The sequence below is a fragment of the Danio rerio genome, chromosome 16 (assembly GCF_052040795.2).
Source record: "Danio rerio strain M-AB ecotype USA chromosome 16, GRCz13ab, whole genome shotgun sequence".
NCBI classification, from domain to species: domain Eukaryota; kingdom Metazoa; phylum Chordata; class Actinopteri; order Cypriniformes; family Danionidae; genus Danio; species Danio rerio.
This window is the reverse complement of record NC_141036.1, coordinates 28,290,708-28,314,215: the sequence shown is the minus strand read 5'-3', so window position 1 is coordinate 28,314,215 and position 23,508 is coordinate 28,290,708. Positions and strand designations below refer to the sequence as shown.

Here is a 23,508-nt window from a genome sequence, read left to right as displayed (position 1 = left end):
GAGTATGGGTGTTTTCCAGTACTGGCTTGCGGCTGGAAGGGCATCCGCTGTGTAAAACATATGCTGCAATAGTTGGCCGTTAATTCCGCTGTGGCGACCTCTAAAAAAGAGACTAAGCTGAAGAAGAATGAATGAATATTTATTTTTACATGTACACATGGAAACATTTTTATAAGGATATACAGAAGAAACTCACCGAAATGGCATTCGGTGTAATATACGCCAAAAATATTAATAAATCACACACATCTGTCAGAACAAAGTTTTTAATAAATTGCAAATATCATCAATTGTATTATGATAGCCTATTTTTATTTACATGTGAAGTCAAAATTATTAATTGTTTTAAAAATATTTCCCAAGTGTTGCTTGATTTAAAAAAAATAATAATATTAATAGTTCATTTCTAACACGAAATTCATTTTTTTTTGTTCCATGATGACACATATTTAAAGTGTTATTTTGCAAGACACTTTCATTCAGCTTAAAGTGCCATTTAAAGGCTTAACTAGGTTAATTTGGTTTACAAATCAAATTAGGATAAATAAGCAAGATATTTGATAACAATGTTTTGTTCTGTAGCCAATTGAAAAAATATATATATTTCTAAAGGGGCTAACAATATTTTCTTTGAAATTGTTTAAAAAAAAAAACTGCTTTTATTCCAGCCAAACTAAAAGAAACAAGACTTTTTTTTCCAAAAGAAATACATATTATAGGAAATGCTGTGAGACTTTTTGTTAATAAGTAATAATAAGGCTAATAAGTCACACTTTAACTGCATATTTAATATATGTGTGTGTGTGTGTATATATATATATATATATATATATATATATATATATATATATATATATATATATATATATATATATATGAATGTTTCAGAAAATATGAAAATTTAAGTAAATTAAGTTTAAAAAGTAATTTTATTATTATCTATTATCTATTTATTTATTATTTATTATATTTATTATTATCACAAAAACTTATTTAAATAAAATATACTATTTTCTTACCTTTTAAGAAGCATTTCTTATTATTATAGAAAACAGCTGGAAACTTTAATACTTATCAATACAAAAAAAAAATCTTGAATATTCAATACAGAAAAATAACTTGCTTTGTTATTAAGTTTTTTAACACTATTATTCTCTTAAATGTGGGGCTGCATGGCAATTGAAAATACTAACATTGTGATATTTTGTTTTTCTGTTGATACATATTGCAATATAAATATAAATACAGAAGAAGACTATTTGGAAAAAAAAACACAATTTTACATGGATTGTGATAATTTAGTTGTTGAGCGCATCTGCATAAAATATACAAAATTATACAAAAATAGACAAATAATCTCGATTAAAGAGCAGATGAAAACAACTGAACACAGATGAAAATGAAATAGACAAACCTATTGTTTTAGGTGGAGTATAACTGTATTAAGAATATAGAAATTCAATAATCAAATGTACAATGTGTCTTTATTGTATAAATATATAAAATCTAATCTAATTCATAAAGCAGAAAACTTGATAATGTCATGTGTCCAAATGTTTTAAACTGACTTGATCCTGCGATATGACTATTGCAGATTCATACATTGTGATATCAATAGTGAAATGATATTTCTTGTTATTCTAGCTATTATTTGTGCAGCCCTTTAATGTCTTTCGATCTGTAATATTAACTTTATTAAAAAGTATTGAGAAAACATTTGAACATTAGTAGTAATGCATCTGTTTTAAACGTATATAAAAGTTATTATTAGTTTATATAAAAAATTCTGAAACTGATAGTAGTGAAACTCAAAAGATTTCTCATAATGTCAAGAAAAAGAATGAGAGATATCCTTTATGTGTGAATGATTACCTATGCGAAGTCCATGTTTAGTGTTTTAAGGTCTCCAAAAAGGAGTGTTTTCCTTTTATGTGCTGTATGGTGGCTTCATATCTGTCTGTGGCTTGGCAAACACACTCGATGCAGAGCTGGGATCTGCTCAGACAGAGTAAACCAGGCCAGGCTAATATTAGAGGTTACATATTGCTGATGGCTTTTTTATGTTCCCAGCATTTCTCCTTGTTGACAGCATGTGTTTTGAACGCTGGGTGTTTTCAGATCTTCTCAAGGTTGTGCATGAAGATAACACTTTTGTATGTGAACGTGTTGTGTGTGATGGTGCGGATGACTGTATTTGCATGTAGGTCTTCCCTGAGGGGGAACTGCAACTATTTGCATGTGTAATGTGGGAGACATGGGTTTCTGTGTTTGTGTATGTATGTGTTGTGAATTATAATAATATGTTAATGTTTGTGTAAATATTGCGTAATACTTTACCTTTTTTATGCTAAACTCTGTTACACCAAAAAATGGAGGGTTATTTCAACCAAAGTTTGGGTTAAACTTTGAAAAAACCTTAACGCTGGATTAAATTTGATCCCAATGGTTGAGTTTGTGTGTATTTTACATGAATTTGAATAAAAAAAAACTAGCATTTTCAGAGTGTATGGATTGGAATTTACCTAAAAAAGGAAAGCTTACTTTTTAAAATTAAATGCCATATTACTGATGTTAACCAGGGACAGGGGCCAGTAGTGGACCTCCGCAAATCTAAAAGCACATGTAAATAGGGCTGTGCGATATGGCAAAAATGTCATCTCAATAATTATTTTCCATATTGAATAATATTGATGTATACAAGTAAAGTCAGAATTATTAGTCCCCTTTGAAAATCTTTTTTAATATTTCCCAAATGATGTTTAACTGAGCAAGGACATTTTCAGTGTGTCTGATAATATATTTTCTTCTAGAGAAAGTCTTATTTGTTTTATTTCGGTTAAAATAAAAGCAGTTTTTAATTTTTTAAAAAACATTTTAAGGTCAAAATTGTTTGCGTCTTTAATCTATATACTTTTTTAATAGTCTACAGAACAAACCATTGTTATACAATAACTTGCCTAGTTACCTTAACCTGCTAACTTAGTTAAGCCTTTAAATGTCACTTGAAGCTGTATAGATGTGTCTTGAAAAATATCTAGTCAAATATTATTTGTTGTCATCATGGCAAAGATAAAAGAAATCAGTTATTAGAAATGAGTTATTAAAACTATTATGTTTAGAAATGTGTAAAAAAAAATCTACTCTCCGTTAAACAGAATTGGGGAAAAAAATTAAAAGGGGGCTAATAATTCTGACTTTAACTGCATTTCGATTCAAGTTGTTAATGCTTCCAGATTTAAAAGAGTATTCCAAAAATAACTGAAGCGACAAAAATTAGAGGGTCCATTAAATGGCATATTTTAGCCGATAAATGTTCGGTGGCCAAACCGGTACAATGCAAAATAACAGCCATTAAATTACAGAAATTTACTGTAAAATAAAAGAGGTTAAATTACAGAAATTAAATTTTAAGGAAATTTCTGTAATTTAATGTCCGTTATTTTATGGTAAATTTCTGTAATTTAACGGCTGTTATTTAGCATTTTCGTTCGGCACCGCAGCTGCCGGAAATAAACCATAAAATTACGGATTTTTTTACAGTGTACATCTTTAATAACAACACACATTTAGATTGCCATTGTTGCACATTTCTGCTATGTGATTGTGTTGAATCAATATAGAGTAAAAAAAAGTGAGGAGCTTATCATTGGTATTGATGTAGATTCCATCGTGATCCGCTATAATATCGTTTATTGGCCCAGCTCTACATGTAAATTGTATTTGATGAACAAGGCAACACACGTTTCTGTACTTTTCATTGTACAACAGCTCACATGTGAGTTTAAGTCTGCAAATGGATGGTTTTGCACCAAGAACAAGAGCTCCACACTGTAGTAAGCATGCTCAGAGACATTTGTAGGTCATAAGGCCACAATAAGAAGCCACAGGTATTATTTTTTGTCTTACCTGTAAACAATAGTTGTCTCTCAAAAAGCCAGCAATTATTCATTTGCATTTTATGAATCTCCACAGACCATGATTGAATGACCCTAGAGTGAGTACATTAAAAGCATATTTTAGTTTTTGGGTGAACTATCTTTTTAATTTTTTGTCTCGCCCTGTTTATATCTTCACGAAAAAAGTGTTGAGGTTCACTACATTAATATTTATATATGTGCAACTGGAAGTCTCAGCCAAATTCAATGCTATCTCTAGATTGAATAGCTGTTATCAGTGGTTATCAGCTGATATGGGCTAGTTGGGGCCTTCTGTGCCTATTACTAGGCTCAGAAGGCTGTTATCATCCATCCATGTGGTTAATCAGTAAGATCAAAATTCATGCTCAATCTTGATTATCCAATCAAAAAATGGAATAAGCGATTCTGCCATGCCCCCATATCACTTCAGCTTGACCTGTGAGTCAACCTAACAGCTACAACAAACAGCCCAAAGATAGCATGGCAACTGCAGACGCAGAAGACCCATCGACAGAACTTGAACCCCCTCCCCTTTACTCAAGTCGCCGGTGTAAAAGTATTTTAGATTTCCAATGAGTTATGTTGACAACGCTTGTGTTGTCAACAAGAAAAACACAGTTTGCAAGCTCTGCAGTATATGTATACCACATTATTCCACCGGCAGCACAACTAACATGTCAGGGCATCTCCGCAGGCACCACAAAAAAATTTATTTATCTGTTAAACTGACAAGTATAACACAAACTACTCTCCCGTCTTCATTTGTAATAAATCTTCCAAGTTAATCAACACATGCAAAGGCAATCACAAGTGCTGTAGGAGTATTTATAGCCGCGGACATGCTACCTTATTCAGTGGTAGAAAACTCCGGTTTTAGGCATTTAATTAGCGTGCTAGAACCGCACTACGAAATCCCAAGTAGAACGCATCTCACAGCTTCGGTGATACGCTCTATGTACAATAATGTGAAGGAGAAGGTTATTAAAGTGCACATTTAAATCAAGAATCGAATCGAAACATGACTTTAGAATCGAAAATGTAATCGAATCGAGGATTTGGAGGATCGTGATACCCTTATTTATCAGCTATAGATTACATACGGCTGCGGCCAGAAATTAACAAGAATTATTTATAAAATTTAACATTACTTGTAATTTATCTACTCCTACCCCAACCCTAAACCCAACCGTAACAGTAATCTAAAAACAGATCTGGAGTCTTCTCTATTAGTATGGCTGATTAACCATTAGAATTATTTATATTATTTATTAAATTTCCCATTAATTGTATTCTATTTACATCTACCCCTACCTCAACCCTAACACACAAACGACACAGAAATGTAAAAACCGGTCTGGATCTGGAGTCTTCTCTATTAGTATAGCTGATTAACCATGTGGATGGATGATAACAGCCTTCTGAGGCTACCAGTAGGCGCAGAAGGCCTCTACTAGCCCATATTTATCAGCTGATAACCACTGATAACACCAATTCAATCGAGTGATAACATTCAAAGCGAGTGGAAATCTAGTGTTTTATGAAAGCATTAGAGATTGTTGTGTGTATTCATTTTCCAATGGCATTATATAACAACACAATATATCAGAGTCACTCACTACTGCTAATGCAACATTCTGGGTTTATCTCAGGGCAGGCTCGTACGTCCCCATGCAAATGTCGCTTACTCGCATCACACGTAATGGTGGTGAGGCACCAAATGAGTTTTTCCAGCGAGAGAAACTAATTAGCCGTAGAAAGAAAGCAAGAAAATGCATGGAAACGCTCACAAAGACTCTCTCAGGAGAATTTCATGCTCTGTTGCTGTGTGTTTGTGTTTCTCGCGAGTGTGCACTGGTCTACGTGAGGCTACGTGTTTCTTTCTAGTGCGCTTGGTCCCTCGCTCACTATTTTTCCTCCTCCCTCCCTCTCTTTCCCTCAGCCTGTGTCCCTCCCTCTCTCCGTGTGTGCGTAGTCTGGGCGCCCTGCCAAGTGGAGTGTGTTTTTTGAATGAATACCTGATGAGGCTGCTGAGGCTGACTGGGGTAGGAGGAGCCGTGTTCTCTAGTGCACTGTGTGTGTGTGTGTGTATGCATGTGTGAAGCGAGAGAGGGAGAGAGAGAGAGAGAGCTGGCAGTCTGTTTGCCTTGCATAACATACGCTGTAGCTCTCACACGTAGGGCTAGTGAAACAGCGCAGACGAGGGGACTTCCTTTACCCTCGGCCCTCTGAGCAATTGTCGAAGGAAGTGGAGGAGAGTGAAGGCAAGGGGGGGAATGTTGGACATGGAAGAAAACGTAAATCAGAGGACTGCATGTGTGACCTGATAGCAGAGCTAAACCTGGACAAAGGACAGCTTGTCAGTGGGTAGAGTGAGTTACACTCGTAGTGCAGAGAGAAAAAGAGAGCGTTCTTAAAGGCTTCCCTATAAAGAAAGGTAAGGCATCACTATGACATCAAATGGTTGCTTGCTTTTAAATGCTTGTATGAATTTCATACTCATTTTCTATAAATGCACGTATTTGAGCATTTACTGTGCTGTTATAATGCATAATGACCTGTATGCTTTGCAGAAATAATTGCAATTGTGTGCAAATGCATCCGTGCTACACTGTATGTTGTGCTGTTTTGTTTATAGCCAGTGAGAGAGAGAGAGAGAGAGAGAGAGAGAGAGAGCGAAAAGAAGCAGGCTTTAGTCATTGTAAAGGCAGCAACAGCTCTGTTTGGATTCATGTCTAGCTTAGGACTCCCTAGACTGCCTCTTAAAGGGACAGACGTCCATATAAAAGGTCGTTAAGTGCAGAGAGGAGCTGCTTTTGAGCATAAAATGGACAATTGCATGGAGCAGGGAGCAGACATGCATGCTTTTTTAAGTGGATAAGTTAACGTAGGCGTTTATTTTTAGAGTGGCTATGTTTGTATTTGTATGCAGAATCATTGGCATTGGTTCAGTCAACGCTGAGATGACATCATTGAAAAAGGTGTCAGTACCCTGCGAGTAATACATTCCTGGAGATTTCACATCAATACGCTATGGAAAAAATTAAGTTTGAGATAAATACAGTGCATACCATTTGTTTATATGACAGATAAGTTTGATAATTGGAATGTTTACATCATGAAGTCTTTGTTTTGTGGTAGTTACTCAAACATATTAGATTAGTACAGTTTTTATTAGTGTGCTAATGTATGAATATGACATTAGAACTGCATTAGGGCTATCTACTGTTAAATAACTGAAAGGATACTGCAAGTTGTTAATTTTTCTGGCTCGATGGCTATACTGAAAAAAGATTTCTTGGATTTACTAAATATTTTTAGTGGTTGTAAACAATTTATTTGAGCTGAATTTAAACAAACAAATGAAGTTGAACATTTCTAAATTTAATTTGTTAGTTTAAATTTAACACATAAATTGTTTGCAACAGTTATGCAGACAATGTTTTTTGTCAATGTAGTCACACTTTGTGTGAGTGTATGTTTGGGTCAATGTTATGATAAAATTTTCTAATACAGATCAACTGAAATCTAGGACTGGGCAAGTGATCGAGCTCGACATTCAGAACTTATAATTGTTTAAAATTTTCAAGGTAAATTTTTTCAGTTACTTTTCCTACCGCGTGTGGAGTCATGTGACCCTCCTCTGTTAAGGCTACTTTATATTTCTACATCGAATGCATGGGTATGGCATGGCACAGCCTTCATGCGGTTGCATACCCGTGCACCTCTCAAAAAATTTAACTACACATCGCAAGTTTGCACTACATTGATGATAACTGAAAGCTGCGCGAAAGACATCAAATTTTCTATTACAATTACATTATTAAATACATTAAGTATTTGTTTACAAAAGATTCAAGAAACGCACTGTTTGAAATATTATTTACAAGGTACATATGTTATATATATATGTCTATTTAGAAGAGATGCTACTTATTTTCTACTTTTAATATAAAAAATTTTAATCAAAAATAATTTATTTTGTTTCCAAAAGTGCAAGTTATTTCTTTTCACTTTTTTATAGGAAAGTTTTAGGCAATGTGCTTTAGGACTGTTTTAAGCAAAGCGTGTTTTAATTTCAGTTGTTCTAAGTTGACGTTCAATACATAATCATAGAAAGCAGATATCATTATATGATGATCATAGTGCCTGCTTCTTTCAATTATTTTAATATCAAGTAATGCACCCTTCACACTTCTGCATCGAACACACAGGTATGGTCTGACACAGCTTTTATGGGTATGTGACCACATGCACTTGTAATATGTAAGCATATTAATGTACAAAATTTGCTAAATAAATAAATCAAATAATCGTCTATTAATTGTAATCAAGTAAAAATGTTCAATTATTCAAGATTTAGATTTTAGGCCAAATCGCCCAGTCCTACTAAAATCACCTACAACCATGATTTATTTCATATAAAACTTCTTTAAACGTAGGTTTATAGGGTTAAACGGAGGGATATAAAACATCTTAAGCTTAATTCAACACCAATAGTAGGTTCTGGCATTGGCAACAGATCTGTGGCACTGAATTAGTCACCAGCAAGCATTTTTTGTTCTTAAAAGATGTGTAATAGATGTCTAATAGACATCTAAACATAGTCGTCTTGGCTAAAACAAGGCTAAATTTGGGCTGTCAGTGAAAATAATGGAGATCTAAGAATAGGCCAAAACTAGACTAGTCATGAAAATCTAATAGACATCTGACAGCCCAAGTTTAGTCTTGTTTTAGCCAAGCTGTCTAAGCTTTTATGTCTATTAGACATATATTAAACACAAACTGTTTGCTGGGTCACAAGCAGAAGGAATGCATACATGAAGCATCACTTTTATTTTTGTGAGGCTGAATTGCTTTTTAGAGTTAGCTATTTTGAATTGTGGGTGTATTTCAGTAGTGCTCTTAGAAGCCCCCTGGAAATAGACAGGCAAATATGACACCCAGTGAGAGAGAAGTAGCGCATAGGCACATACTGACACACACAAATGATGTGTGAAATGCAGGTATTCTTGAAACTTTCCACAACCATTTCCTTCCAAGTTTACCTCTATGCTCTCTTTATATAATTTATTCTTAACAGTATGTGCAAGGAACCAACAAGCTCATCAATGCATCTATATATAGCCTAAAAATACAAAGCCACAGCAAATATTACAGTCAGAATTATGTTCATAAATACATTCAGAATATTGCTCTATGGAGGATTGCTGTTCAGTCTCTAAGTAAAGCATTTGTACAGTACAGACACCTGAATGTCTGTCTATTAGGGTTAAGGGTAAACAATATTGCCTGCTACTACATTGTTATTTTTTAATGTACAGATATAGGATTTAATAACTTGAATCCATGTTAAAGCATGGAGCAATACAGAGCAATGCAGTTACAGTTGAAGTCAGAATTATTAGCCCCCCTTTAACTTTTTTTAATATTTCCCAAATGATGTTTACAGACCAAGGAAATGTTCACAGTATGTCTGATAATATTTTTTCTTCTGAAGAAAGTCCTATTTGTTTTATTTCAGCTAGAGTAAAAGCAGTTTTTAATTTTATAGAAACCAATTTAAGGACAAAATTATTAGCCACCTAAGCTATATTTTTTCGATAGTCTACAGAACAAACTATCATTATACAATAACTTGCCTAATTACCCTAACCTGCCTAGTTAACCTAATTAACCTAGTTAAGCTTTTAAATGTCACTTTAAGCTGTAGAGAAGTGTCTTGAAAAATATCTAGTAAAATATTATTGACTGTCATCATGGCAAAGATAAAATAAATCAGTTGTTAGAAATGAGTTATTATAACTATTATTTTTAGAAATGTGTTGAAAAAAAATCTTCTTTATGTAAAACAGAAATTGGGGAAAAAATAAACAAGGGGGCTAATAATTTTGACTTCAACTGTATTTCTATACGTAATGTTTGTCATATACTTTTGCTATTCTGTGCATTCTAAACACTGATCTGTGGGATCGCTCAGATTCTATTGTTCTTTGATACACGAGCACTCTGCACCAAATCACGTATGCATAAGTGCGTATCAGTCCGATGCTGATATGCTGATGTGTATTGTGCTCTGTATACAATAGACTGAAGCATTTAATGGCTGTGTGTGGTGTAAGCTGTAGCAGGGGAAAGTAGGACAGTGATTGGTGCAGATCTACTGTGGTGTAGGGATCTCTCCCTCCCTCTTTTCCCCCCTCCCTTACTCTCTCTCTCTCACTCTCTCTTTCTTCTCCACTGTTACACTCTAACTCAATAATCATGCTCGCTTGCAGGCAGAGCTCAATGTGGGTCAGGAGAGCCAGTGTTCTCTCTCTCTGTCTCTCTCTTCCATCGTCTTTTTCCTGTCCACATGTTACGTTTTCATTCTATGTTCTCTTTATCTTCACTGATGGATTGTATGTATATGCAAACAGTATGAGCTTGAGCCCTTGGAGCATGAGGAGGATTTGGATTTACATTTGATGATGGATCATGGTGATAGAACAATCACTTAAAACAATCACAATAGACATTGCTGAATTTACACAATGATGTTTGCTGATAAATGGAGGGGAAATGTAAGACTAAGAGTTCAGTAGTAAAGGTTTGACTTAAGGTTTGGCTGGGTGAGCACAGGCCAAATCGCTGTCGCTAGCATATTACAATAAAAAAAAAAAAACTTGTAACTGAAACAATGTTCCTTTTGGGTATCAGACCACATAATATGCTATATTTAGGCAGAAATGTTTGGTATAATTTCATAGAATCAAAGGCAGTGCAAAAATACTATATATATATATATATATATATATATATATATATATATATATATATATATATATATATATATATATATATATATATAGTATACAATTTCTAATTTTTGTTTTCTGTTTGTCTAATGAAGGTACAGATCAATAGCCATCAGAGAGAGATGATTCCACATGAAGCACATGGATCCTTTCCTGACAGGAGTCCTTCCAATGGGCAAGACTATGGTACAAGTGGAGCAGAGTAATAGGACAATGAAAATCTGAGTTCTGCTTTGCATGTAAAACATTCTGAAAAAGACGAGTGGTTAAATTACAGGAAAAGCTCCAAGACCATGAAGTCTAACCAGGAGCGCTGTAATGAGTGCCTTCCGCCAAAGAAGCGGGAGATTTTAGCACTGGAAGAGAAGCAGGTGCTGGTGTCAGCTGCTGTTAGTGAGAGCCAGAGTGGAGAAAATTTGGCTTGGCTGGCCAGTGTTGCTACCATGGCTAGCATGGCCCACATCCCCAACAATGCAGGCCCATCACATAGCAACAGTTCTGAGCCTGACAGCCCCCCACCATCAAATAAGGCTCTCACTGTGGTGGCAGAGTACCCTCCAACTACTACATCTGCTGGCTTTTCATTCTCTTCCAATAGTTCCACCTACAGAGGAGTCTTGTCGGGGCCTACCGTACTAACAGCAAGTCCTGCGGTTCTCTCCACAAGCCTTCCTCAAACCATAGGTTCCGTCCAATACACACAACTTCCCCCCAATCTCCAGCTCATAGGGCCCTATACAAGTTATATCTCTTCACATATTGTCCCATCCACATCCAGTCCAACACAACCACAGAGAACACCACAAGAGATCTTGGCCACAACAGCTGTCATCTCTCAAGCATCCAGCCTTGATTCACAGAGTCATGTGATTTCTTCTATACCAAATGTTTCCCACAGTCAATGCATCCAGGTCGAGAGTGCTCCTTTGGGTTTGACAGTTTCTTCTCCTTCTACACAACTGCCCCTTCAAATCCATCCACACTCAGCTGTCCTTGCTCCTCATGCCCTGGCTCTCACCCCCTCTCAAGTGGTACTACACTACACCGATGGCTTCATTGCAAAGCAGCCAGACTCCCATCGCAGAGAGGTGCTGAATGGTGCACTAGGGGATGTTACAGTAGTCAAGCACAATACTACAATGGCCAAAGGGATCTCTAGCCAGCCAGATGTTGAACAGAACCACAAGCAAAACCATAACCTGGGTATCCAGACGCAAGCTCAGGTTCTGCTGCCTGCAGACTACACCACTAATGACAGAGCAGGTCTGCAGACTTCGCTGATGCTGGTATCCAGTAGCCACCTTGCAGCAAACAGCAACTCGGACATCCAAAGTATCTTGGGTAAAGACCACTCATCTTTGCACCTTGCTGAGAGAGGAGGGATCTGCCTAGGCAAGCCAATGTCCAGAGTGTCCTCCCTTACTTCTTCAGACAGCCAAGTTTCTCCTGCCTCAACAATTTCCCCCCACACACTCATCCAGGCTCCTCACAATGCTCCTCAACAGGAACTCTCCACCAGCCTTTACTCTGCTACACAGCTCCCAATTATTGGCTACATCACCAGTGCTTCTGGTGGACCTCAGCAAGCAGTAACTGGTTATCAGAGCAACCTGCCACAGCATGTGGTAATCTCAGGCAACCCCTCCTTGCTCATTCCGGTGAGTGCCACTAACATCAATCCGTCTACTGCTGAGCCGGAGGTCACACGCTGTTCTGTCATCCCCAGTTTAGCTAATGCATCAACAGCTCTGCCCCAGACCTTTATTAATACATCCCCACCTGCAGCAGTAGCTTCAGTTCTACCCAATGGTAAAGACATCACAGGGTCTGATGGAGGTCTTGTCCCCTGTGCTGTGCCAAGTCCTACCCAAATACAGCTGCCTGTTCTTCCAGGCAGTGTAGTGGGATCTCCAGTCCCAGCTACACCTCCAATTTCCACAAGCCCTCACAGCTCACCATCATCACCAACAGCAAGACTTCCTCCATTCTTCATGAAGGGCTCTATTATCCAGTTGGCAGATGGCGAATTGAAGCGTGTGGAGGATCTGCGGACAGAGGACTTTGTGCAAAGTGCTGAGGTTAGTGGAGAACTGAAGATTGACTCCAGCACTGTAGAGCGCATAGAGGGCAGCCGCACTCCTAATGCTGTCATCATACAGTTCTCAGTGGGAGAGAACAAAGCCCAGGTGAGTCAGTTTTTCTTGACATCAAATTCACTTACATTGCTGAAGAATGAATATATGCAGCTTAAATGTTATTCTTGTTTTTCTCCATTTTAGGTGTGTGTTGAGGTTCTGGTGGAATACCCTTTCTTTGTGTTTGGTCAAGGTTGGTCATCCTGCTGCCCTGATCGCACCACCCAGTTACTAGCGCTATCCTGTGCCAAACTCTCTGTGGGCGATGTCTGTATCTCTCTCACTCTTAAAAGCCTAAAAAATAGCATTCAAAAGAAGGATCATTTTTCAGACTCTGTGATGAAACACAGCCTTTTAAATGCAACCAAAAACAATGGGCCTCTTATGGAAAGACCAACCCAAGTGGATGATCTCAAGAAAGGACACAAAATTCCATCAGAAGTGGAAAATAGTATTGAAGAAAAACTGATTGAGACTTCCAACACAAAAATTGTGTTGTCCCTTTCTGAGAATGGGGGCTCAAATCCTCAGACACTAGTTAATCTTCAGAACCAAGCTGAAAAAACATATACATCCACTGCAGAGAGACCCATTAGTCGCAAGAGAAGATGGTCTGCCCCAGAGAAAGCAGACATGCAGAAGTCGCGAGAGGACCCTCAGATTTTACCCAAATTTTCCTTCATCCCACATCAGCTGAAGGTCAGCATTGAAGGCCGTTCCAGCACAGGTTGTTGAGAAGCTTCTGAACTCCATGGAGCAGTGATGGGGAGGTGATTTTTAACAAAGAAATACAAAAATTAGCCTTACTTAATTAGCCTTAATTTGACAAATCACATATAGTTGATTAAGTGAATAAAATTAGTTTTTGCTTGGTGTTCAAGACGATGCTTTTGCTTCAACCACTGAGATTCACTTTCCCTATCACTGCCATGGACTCAAGGAAGGCCAAGGAAGAGCAGATTTGTTTTTGGTACTTTGTTGCTTTCCTCTGACATTCATATCCAGGTTACTGTAATGTTAAGTCATTTTACACAAGACTAATGTGTGTGATTAGTTGAGTGTGTCATATGTAACATTGATCCTTACACTTACTTTTTCTAAATCTGCTGGACATGACAATTTTTGGTTGTATAGCTAAAGGTCTGATCATGTTTTTTTTCTCTGCTTGCTACTCATATAGTATCTAATTTTGTGTACAGAATTTATTAAAAATCAGGGTCCTGACTGGATAGGGACTGTTACAAGGACTGATGGCAAAAAGTAAAAAGTGCTTTTGGTTAGTTGTGAGAGTCTATTTATCCTGACAGAAGCCACTTTCCTCTTGTTACTGCCCAGAAATGTCCTGTGCTCATACTGTTGGCTAAGAGTGACAGGCTTTGCTCAAGTGACTACTCAAGTGAATCAGACCAAGGTCAAGAATAGCATCAAGATTCAACAATGAATGTTAAATGATTTATCCATATATTTTCATTCAATTGCTGATAGTCTTTTAGATATGCAATACTGAGCTTTCACATACCTCATATGTGCATTTAACAAATAACCCAGTCAGACTGCCTGACTGGATCTGTGATCTCAGTTTTGAATGAGAAAGCATTGGAGAAATCCTGGCTGTGTGTAGAGAATCTTTGTTCAGAATTAGCACTTTAAAGAAAGGTTAAGGAACGCTGAATGAATGGACGGAAACATTCCCACCTCTGTTTTGTTACTACAGCAACAGACAGTTTTGAGTGCTGTTGGTCATTTTGTGCATTACTACCCATTATATGTGCAAAGCACTTCTCATTTAGTATTTTTGAATTACTGATGTCTTCTTTACACTATTTTAAATGTTGTGGGCCTTACTTAGTCCAGCTGCAATAATACTCAATGTTAAAGACGCAACTGAATCCCTATACAAGACAAATAACTATACGCAGCATCTTTGATGCTATAAACTAGCCAAGTTTTTCATGTTTATCCAAAATACAAATGCAATTTTTGAATCAAGGTTAGCTTATATATATAAAAACCTTTAGCATCTAAAGGCCCTGGTTATACTTCAAATGATGTTCATTTTTTGAGGGCAAAAAGAAATTTGAAATGGCTGAGTGACGGTATTGACCTTACTGTTCACACAAATGGCTCAAGACTTCTGGTTTCTGTCACTTTCATTTATTTTTAGATGTTAGATTTTGGATGCAAACTTATATTGTATTATTTGATGATCATAAACAAGCTCAAGTGTTCATGGGAGAATGCCTAACCAGTCCACATGTGTTTTGTAGACTCTGAGAAGACATTCGACTGTGTCCCTCGTGGCATTCTGTGGAGGGTGCTCTGGGAGTATGTGGTCAGAGGTGCTCTGTTAAGGGCTGTCTCATCCCTGTATGAACGGAGCATGAGTTTGGTTTGCATTGCCGACAATAAGTCAGACTTGTTTCCAGTGTATGTTGGACTCGTTGGATTGGTGCAGCGGCCTCAGTAATGCGATTAATGTACTGGTCCATTGTGGTAAAGAAGAAGCTAAGCCAAAGCTCTCAATTTACAGATCAATCTACGTTCCTACTCTCACCTATGATCATGAGCTTTGAGTCATGACCGAAAGAAAAACATCTTAGATACAAGCTGCCGAAATGAGTTTCCTTTGCTGGGTGGCAGGGTGCACCCTTATAGATAGGGTGAGGAGCTCTGTCACCCGGAAGGAGCTTGGAGTAGAGCTGCTGCTCCTCCACATCGAGAGAAGTCAGCTGAGGTGGCTCGGGTATCTGTTTTGGATGCCTCCTTGAAGCCTACCTAGGGAGTCGTTCCAGGCATGTCCCACCAGGAGGAGGCCTCGGGATAGACCAAGGATACACTGGAGGGACTATGTCTCTTAGCTGACCTGGGAACATCTCGGGATCCCCCTGGAGGAGCTGGAGGATATGTTTGGGGAGAGGCAAGTCTGGGGTTCTCTTCTAAGACTGCTGCCCCTGTGACCCGGCCTCGGAAAAGTGAATGAAAAGGAATGAATGAATATAATTGTACTTTTTCTCTTTGTTGGGTTGTGTATGTATTAACATATGCCGAAATCAATGGTGGTTCAATCTGTTGTGGTGACCCCTGATAAATACTGGACTAAATCAAACTTTAAAAAGCACAGCACGACATGGTGGCACTCCTTATCTGGTGTGTGACCCCCTCTAAGTTTTTTTTAATCTTTCCTCAGAAGATTGTATAGGTGTGGATGCATCTGTAGCAGCTCTGCTACTCAACTCTACAGTGTATTCCATTTATGTGGCTAACTTGGTGTTGTTGTGTTGGATGCCTTATCCCCTGTCTGGCATTAGATATGAATCAATCTCGTGTCAAAGAAGGCAGAGTTCCAGAACACACCCACCTATTAGGAAATTGCCACGATGGTGTTTAGGAGCCAAAACAAACTCCCCCAAAAGTTTGCTTTGGTAAGCAGTTTCAAACTGCCAAAACAAACTCAAACGATCTCCATTTAAACAGAATTTGTTCCAAATTACGTCATTTCAGTTTGTTGTTGGATTTCATTTAAAGTATACCTGGGCCTTAATGATGTTAATAAAACTTTATAAATCTGTAAACAAACAAAAACATTATCCTACTATTAAGAATCAGTGGGTCAGGAAAATGATGTGCTGTGAATCTGCTATGCCATTTAAAGCAGAAATCAGCAGAAATGGGAAAATATGGGTTATAATTTAAAATATAATTGCAGTCCCTCACATCTTAGTTTTCTGGTTGTATTAACTTAAATGTGGCACCTACTCAGTGTAAGTTATCTCAGCCACTATCTTTTAAAATGTTGATTTCTTCATAATTAGCAGTATGCCATTAATTGCCTAAACATGAACAGTCATTGTACCTTCTCTGCAGAGAAAAAAAAAAACACAAAATGATGAATGTTGAGACGCTATTTTTAGAATTTAGTATCCACATTATCTATTTTCTCTGTCTTTATCTTTACTGTGCTTGTCATGTTTAACAAATTTAAAGGAATTATAGTGCATTGACAAATTACAGATAAGGTAAACATACTTTTTTAAAACAACAAATATAATTGCTATATTCCATAAATAAATCATTATGGGATTATCTTCAGATTATCTTGAGTCTTTTTGTGCAAAACGGTCACAAAATAATTCTTATCTAATGCCACCGACTGTTTTAAACATATGAATGCTGTTAGAAATTCAGAAAAAAAAAATCTTTGCATACATATAAGAATTTTGCTATTTGCACAAGTAGACATTTTAAAGAGTAACGCCGAGTGTAAGTATGCAGTCTAGTTAACACTACAAATTGCCAGCTCTGTAGGTCACATAAAACCTATACATTTTGATATGCGTGGTCACGAGTGTGAGTTTTTCCACTGTTTGTTGACTGACTTTAAAAAAAAAAGGTATTGTTGTTTCTAAGCTTATATTCAGATGGAATCACAATAGACCTCATATTGTAGAAGTAATGCTTGATTGCACATTCAGTCCAATCTGGATTTGGATTTTATGCACTTTTGAAGAGAGAGGACAATGAAAGGATGGTTGATTGGTAGTCACATATAGCTACAGTATGTTCAATAACGTCTATTGTGCCAGTGATAATGAAAAGGCAGTGCAACGACAATAGACTAGAAACCATTACGAAAGTGTCACAGTTTCTGGATTGTTGTTTGTTAAATATGTATCACTGTTCTCTCTCTTTTTTCTCTCCTTTTCCGTGTGTAGCTATGTACATTTAGACCTCAGTGTGTTTGTGTGGATAACTTCACTGAAGACAGTCAGGTTTTATCACATTATCACATCTGCTTTTCTGTTTCAACTTTACAGCGATTTATTATCATCTGCATCAAACAAGGCTGTCGACCATTTGAGGAGGGCATAAAAGCGTTATAGCGATTTATAGTCAATCTATATTCTCAGGTGGAGAAACTGGCCCGATGACTGTTTCTGTTCCTGTATTCGTTTTTGCAAAAAGTGGCAAATAAAACTGAGCTGGAGCTCATTTTAGCTCCAGTGCTATGACTCATGGGAAGTCACTGGCTGACTATTGCGCCCTCTACAGCCCATCACTGTACATGCACTCGGTGTGTTAAAAAAACAAAAAAAAACACTAGTACACGCTTGCTATTGAAAATGTGATCATAAACACAACATTCAGTAGTATGTACAAGATTGGGCATCAACAATATGGCTTATATATATATATATATATACATACATACATACATACATACAATATGGCTTATATATATATATATATATATATATATATATATATATATATATATATATATATATATATATATATATATCCAAAGACAGTCAGAATTTGTTGTATGCATATGCCTCAAAGTTCCAGGATTAGCTCTAGCAATACCACAAGGCCTCATTAAGGGTTGGAAGACCAAACTTCACATCTCAAGATTGACCTACAACATAAACATCGCCGATCCCATTGTTTTCTTTGCTAAAAACACACTGTAAAGTAAGTTCTAAATCTTTTACCTCCCGTTAAACCTCAATCGCCAGTGACACTTCTCTTAAAAAACAAAAGAACAAAAAAAGCACATAACTGATTTCTGATTTTCTTATATATTCGATGTAAATGACTATATTTGTGTGATTCGTTGTACCCGTGATATTTTTCTCATTCTTTGACAAGCTCCTTTTCTACAAACTGACATAAAGCAATTAAGACAGAAGTCAACCTCAACTTTTCTAACTGTGGCGTGTTTATGTGAACAGAGCATCCGAGACTGTTCAAGTGAAGTCAGTGATCATTTCTTTGGTGGTGCTTGCAAGTTTTTGTAGCTGTTTTGTTTTTTTTGTGAAATGAAAAGGAACGTCAGACTCGACTTTTGGTGAATATGTCCAGTTTAATGACTTCCTGTATAGTACAAATCTATTGTATCTGTATAATCACTCTAATAAAATACTGTGCCAATTTTAGTCGCCTCTTTCCTTCAGGAAACAAAAAAAAAAACATTTTTTTCACTGAACAAAGTCTGAAGGCAAAATTTTCTGTGTGCATATTGTGTATGAACTGTAAAAATAATACCTATCTTTTGATTGTTTTTGTTTCATAATTAGCCATTAAATGGATTGTTCACGAGGCCTGTAACCAGCCTATTGGCATTTCCCAAATTCAAATTTCCCAAATCCCAAATACAAAACAAACGTTTGCAAACTTGTACGTTTCCAACTAAACCTTTAGAGCTGTAGTTAGAAGTATGTTCCTGGTTGTGTTTCACTCCCAGTTACCCCCCTATGCCCTATTCCTTTAGAATTTTCCAACAAATAAACTTGAAATGATTAAAAAAAAACATTAAAGTCATTTCCCCTAATTTGCTTTCAAAGTATTTTTAGTTCATTTTTAGCAAGCTTCATATTTACAATTGCGTTCACTTCATAATGCACTCTGAAAACATACCATTTTGAATGCAGCCGTGGCTCATGACGAAAGCTATAGGTGACCTATTATTTGAAAACGGAGTTTACGTTACATCTCCAAAGCTTGTAAAAACAAAAATATATAGCATACGTTAATGGTTTAGTTTATAAAAGGTTATTTATTAAGAAATGTATCTGTACTGTAGACCTATATGACATGGGTATGTTGGTTAGATAATTTTTGCAGTGGTTTGAATGTGTCAAATTGAAATAGTAGACTTAAAATAAATAAATAAATAAATAAATAAATAACCAATATCCTACTTATAATAGTAAGTATTATTAGATTTATCATTATGAAGTAGGATTTTTTCTTTTTTTAATAAATAGTCTATAAATTACAACCATTAACGATTTATATGGTTTATATATGACATTAGAATATGTATTAGCTTTTAGTTTTATTAATAAAGAGTGTTTCTTTTTTTCTGACAAAGGGGAACTTTTTGCAGTTATTCACCTCATTTTCTATTAAAGTATGCATTTTAGTGACATTTTAAGAACTAATCTTGGCTGGATCAGTTTGTCGGATTGCGATCATAACCATACTTTTTGATGCACCAAAACATTTAAATTTTCAACAAATATTTTCCACATTCCTACAATTTTGTCAAAGTGCTTTCCATGCTATTTTATGAAGTATATATTTACAAATGAGGATTTAAACCGTAAGTTATTCCAGTTTTAAAAATATTTTTATGCGATTAGCATTTTTTGAAAAATGAATAAATTAATATTAAAAAAGATATTTAATTTATATTTATATTATTTATAAAATAATTTTTGCATACAAATTTATTATCATTCATCCTTTAAAAACAATAGTGATCTGGTAAAACTTGTTAAAATAAAAACTGCAGCCTACAGACAAATAACAAACTGGCCACAATAACAAACTGGCCAGCTCATTCAACGTTCCTCAGTCAGAATGTGGCCAGTTGAATAATAAAAAATTTAATTTGTTAACAAAACTTCTTCTATTAAAGCAATAAAGCAGTCAAAAGTGGGATAAATGGGCTCATATAGGGGTCATTTTCTGGACTTTGTAATGGTGGTGGGAAGGGGGGGTTACGCTGTTATCATTAGCTCACCCTTCACTTGTTCCAAGTCTATTTGAGTTTTTCATTCATTCATTTTGTTTTTGGTTTAGTCCCTTTATTAATCTGGGGTCGCCACAGTGGAATGAAACGCCAATTTATCCAGCACATGTTTTACGCAGCAGATGCCCTTCCAGCTGCAACCTATCTTTGGGTAATTTCCATATACACTAATATACAACGGACAATTTAGCAAACCCAATTCACCTGTACTGCATGTCTTTGTACTGTGGGGGAAACCGGAGCACCCGGAGAAAACCCACGCGAACGCAGGGAGACCATCCAAACTTTACACAGAAATGCTAACTGACACAGCCGGGGCTCGAACCCGCGACCTTCTTGCTGTGAGGAAACAGCACTACCTACTGCAACACTGCGTCGCTCTATTTGAGTTTTTATTTTGAAAAATGCTGGTAGCTGAAACCCATTGACTTCCATAAATAATCTGTTTTCCTACCATAGTGGATGGCTTTCATCAACCAGCATTCTTTAAAACATTTTCTTTTGTCTTCAAACTCTTAAAGGTTAAAACTTCATGAGGGAAGGTAAATGATGAGGTAATTTTTGTTCTTGGGTTAAATGTGTCTAAAAGTTATAAGGGCTGAGAGACTTAAAAAACTTTAACACAAGTGTCTTCTTTTACTTTACATTGTTCATTCTTTTAAATTTAAAAATGTTAATTTATTCAATTGAAATGAGAAATAACATATGTAACAATAAAAAGGCATAAGATTTGTTTGATTGCCAAATTGAATAATTGTATTCCATATTAAATCTTGTAGGATTATGCTGATATTTTTTGTGAAACAGATATGGTTTTAGATATGGTTTTATTGCTATTTAAATGGTTTTATTGCTATTTAAATATGTGTTTCTGACATGTTTAACTTCCATGCACATGCTGTGAGAAAAGATGCTAAAAGACTGACACGGGGCTTTTAAGTGAAGAAGAGTGACTTGCAAAAAAATATTGCTCAATATTACAGCTCAGAGGTATGAACTCCTGAGACAGACTTTCTGCTACAGACACCCATTACATAACATAACATGTGGACACACATTTTCAGAAGTAATGTGCTTGCTAAAGGCTCAATGTAGCCTATAGATTGACAGGAAAATCGGCTGTGAAATTATGCAAGTTGTGAACTTTGGGCAGTAGGTTTGCCTGTAATCCTATATAATACTTTCTTTATTGAAATAACGTTGTAGGCTACCTTTTCCATTGTTGTAGCCTAACGTTACGTTCCAGTTAAGACGATATGTTTTTATTTCCTAAACAGTTGCAAACTTATTATAATGTAGCCTATTTCTCCGACATTAGGCATATAGGCCCATAGAAATATCGTTGGTTAGCACCGAACAAGTAAATATTAAACTTACATTTTAGATGTTAATCTGTTTTTTCCTTCATCGCAGACGACACATCCAAACAAGGCCAAAGCAGAATGCTAACGCGTATCATAGCTAAAATGAATCAATTATACAGATTATGTTCGAATCCTGAACAGCAGAGCAAATTACTTTTGAGATCTCGAAAAAGCAGAAATTATGCATTTTCGTCACTTTCATAACAGGATACATTTGCGTTTTTGAAGGAATCATTAAAATGCATTAATTACTTAGGAGATTATTCGCCACCTGTTGGCGTTCTGATGAATTCATGCCTTCATGCACATGAATTTATAGTTTTCATATTTATTATTTATTTTTATTGCATAACAAGAACAATACAAAAATGAAGAATACGGTGCTTACATTTTCTTTCACATCAAATGAACAAATCAATAGGCTAGAGAATAAAACAAAAAGTAAAAAAATAATTACGGGGGATATATAAATTACAAGAAATTTGCATAAGAAAATTATTTCAAAATTGCACACATCATCATAGCTTTTTTGTTTGTAATGTCTTCTAGGATTTCGATATAATGCAGTTTTCAACAAATAAATGGTACTTCCTATATAAAAACAATAAACTAATAAACACATTTTGCTCCCAAGTTTTATTACTATTATTGCAGTATGTCAAAATAATATCTTTTCAAAAAACTGAATTTTTCATGTTGTAAATTTAAATGTAAAATATTCAACATCAAACCAAAACATTTGGATATACAGTTGAAGTCGGAATTATTAGCCTCCCTTTGAATATTTTTTTTCTTTTTAAATATTTCCTAAATGACGTTTAACAGAGCAAGGCAATATTCACAGTATGTCCGATCATATTTTTCTTCTGGAGAAAGTCTTATTTGTTTTATTTCGGCTAGAATAAAAGCAGTTTTAATAAAAAAAAAAAAAACATTTTAAGGTCAAAATCATTAGCCACTTAAAGCTATATATGTTTTTGATAGTCTACAGAACAAACCATCGTTATAATAACTTGCCTATTTACCCTAACCTAATTAACCTAATTAACGTAGTTAAGCCTTTAAATGACACTTTAAGCTGAATAGAAGTGTCTTAAAAATATCAAGTAAAATATTATTTAGTGTCATCAAAGATAAAAAAAATAAATCAGTTAGTTATTTAAATTAGTTATTAAAATTAGTTATTAAAACTATATTAGAAATGTGTTGAAAAAAATCTTCTCTGTCAAACAGAAATTTGGAGAAAAAATAATCAGGGGGCTAATAATTCTGACCTCTACGTGCGTTCAAAAAACATTTTTTTTTATCGATGCCTCCTCTAATTCACAAAAAGTGCACACAGACTCCATGTCTCAAAATTTTTTTAAACAACCTGTTTCACTAGATAAATTAAATGAATTAGTTTATAAGTTACTTCTTTAACTTTATTGGCGAGACAGTATTTACTAGGTAAATTCCAAACGTTTTTTCACTCAATCTGCTTAAACAAGGAATTCCAAAAATTGTTGCATTTAGACAAAAAACGTGGTTCTGCATAACTTTTATATGTAAAACTTATTACATTTATTGTCTATAATTTTACACCATTGATTCTGATTAGTATGTAAAAGATTTAATTCAAAGGACATTGACAGATAAGAGCTGAACAAGTCCACTAGGAATTGCATCAAATACTATTGCAAATTCTTTAGCAGTTATGGGGATCTTATGCTAATTGATAAAATCACAATAATTAAAAAGTTGTCCATTACTTTTGAATAA

General features: G+C 35.6%; 1 protein-coding gene and 1 long non-coding RNA gene across 10 annotated transcripts in view; one reads left to right on the top strand and one right to left on the bottom strand.

Moving 5' to 3' along the window:
• The window catches only part of atxn1b (ataxin 1b), a 33,778-nt gene extending 16,843 nt beyond the window's left edge, over positions 1-16,935 (top strand). For 7 of the 8 annotated variants that reach the window (XM_087287012.1, XM_087287013.1, XM_087287014.1 and 4 more), the window contains 2 exons: positions 10,807-12,897; positions 12,991-16,935. In XM_087287012.1, coding sequence (XP_087143138.1) covers positions 11,005-12,897; positions 12,991-13,581 — 2,484 coding nt within the window. In that variant the 5' untranslated portion in view covers positions 10,807-11,004 and the 3' untranslated portion in view covers positions 13,582-16,935. Of the gene's footprint in view, positions 1-6,049; positions 6,352-10,806; positions 12,898-12,990 lie in introns of those variants that run through there. The other variant, XM_087287009.1, reaches the window with a different exon arrangement.
• LOC137487906 (uncharacterized) overlaps positions 1-21,835 on the bottom strand; it is a 53,135-nt gene extending 31,300 nt beyond the window's left edge. For both annotated transcript variants that reach the window (XR_015511426.1, XR_015511425.1), the window contains exon 1: positions 21,761-21,835. This is a non-coding gene — a long non-coding RNA (uncharacterized LOC137487906). The remainder of the gene's footprint in view (positions 1-21,760) is intronic.
• Between the last annotated feature and the right edge of the window lie 1,673 nt (positions 21,836-23,508).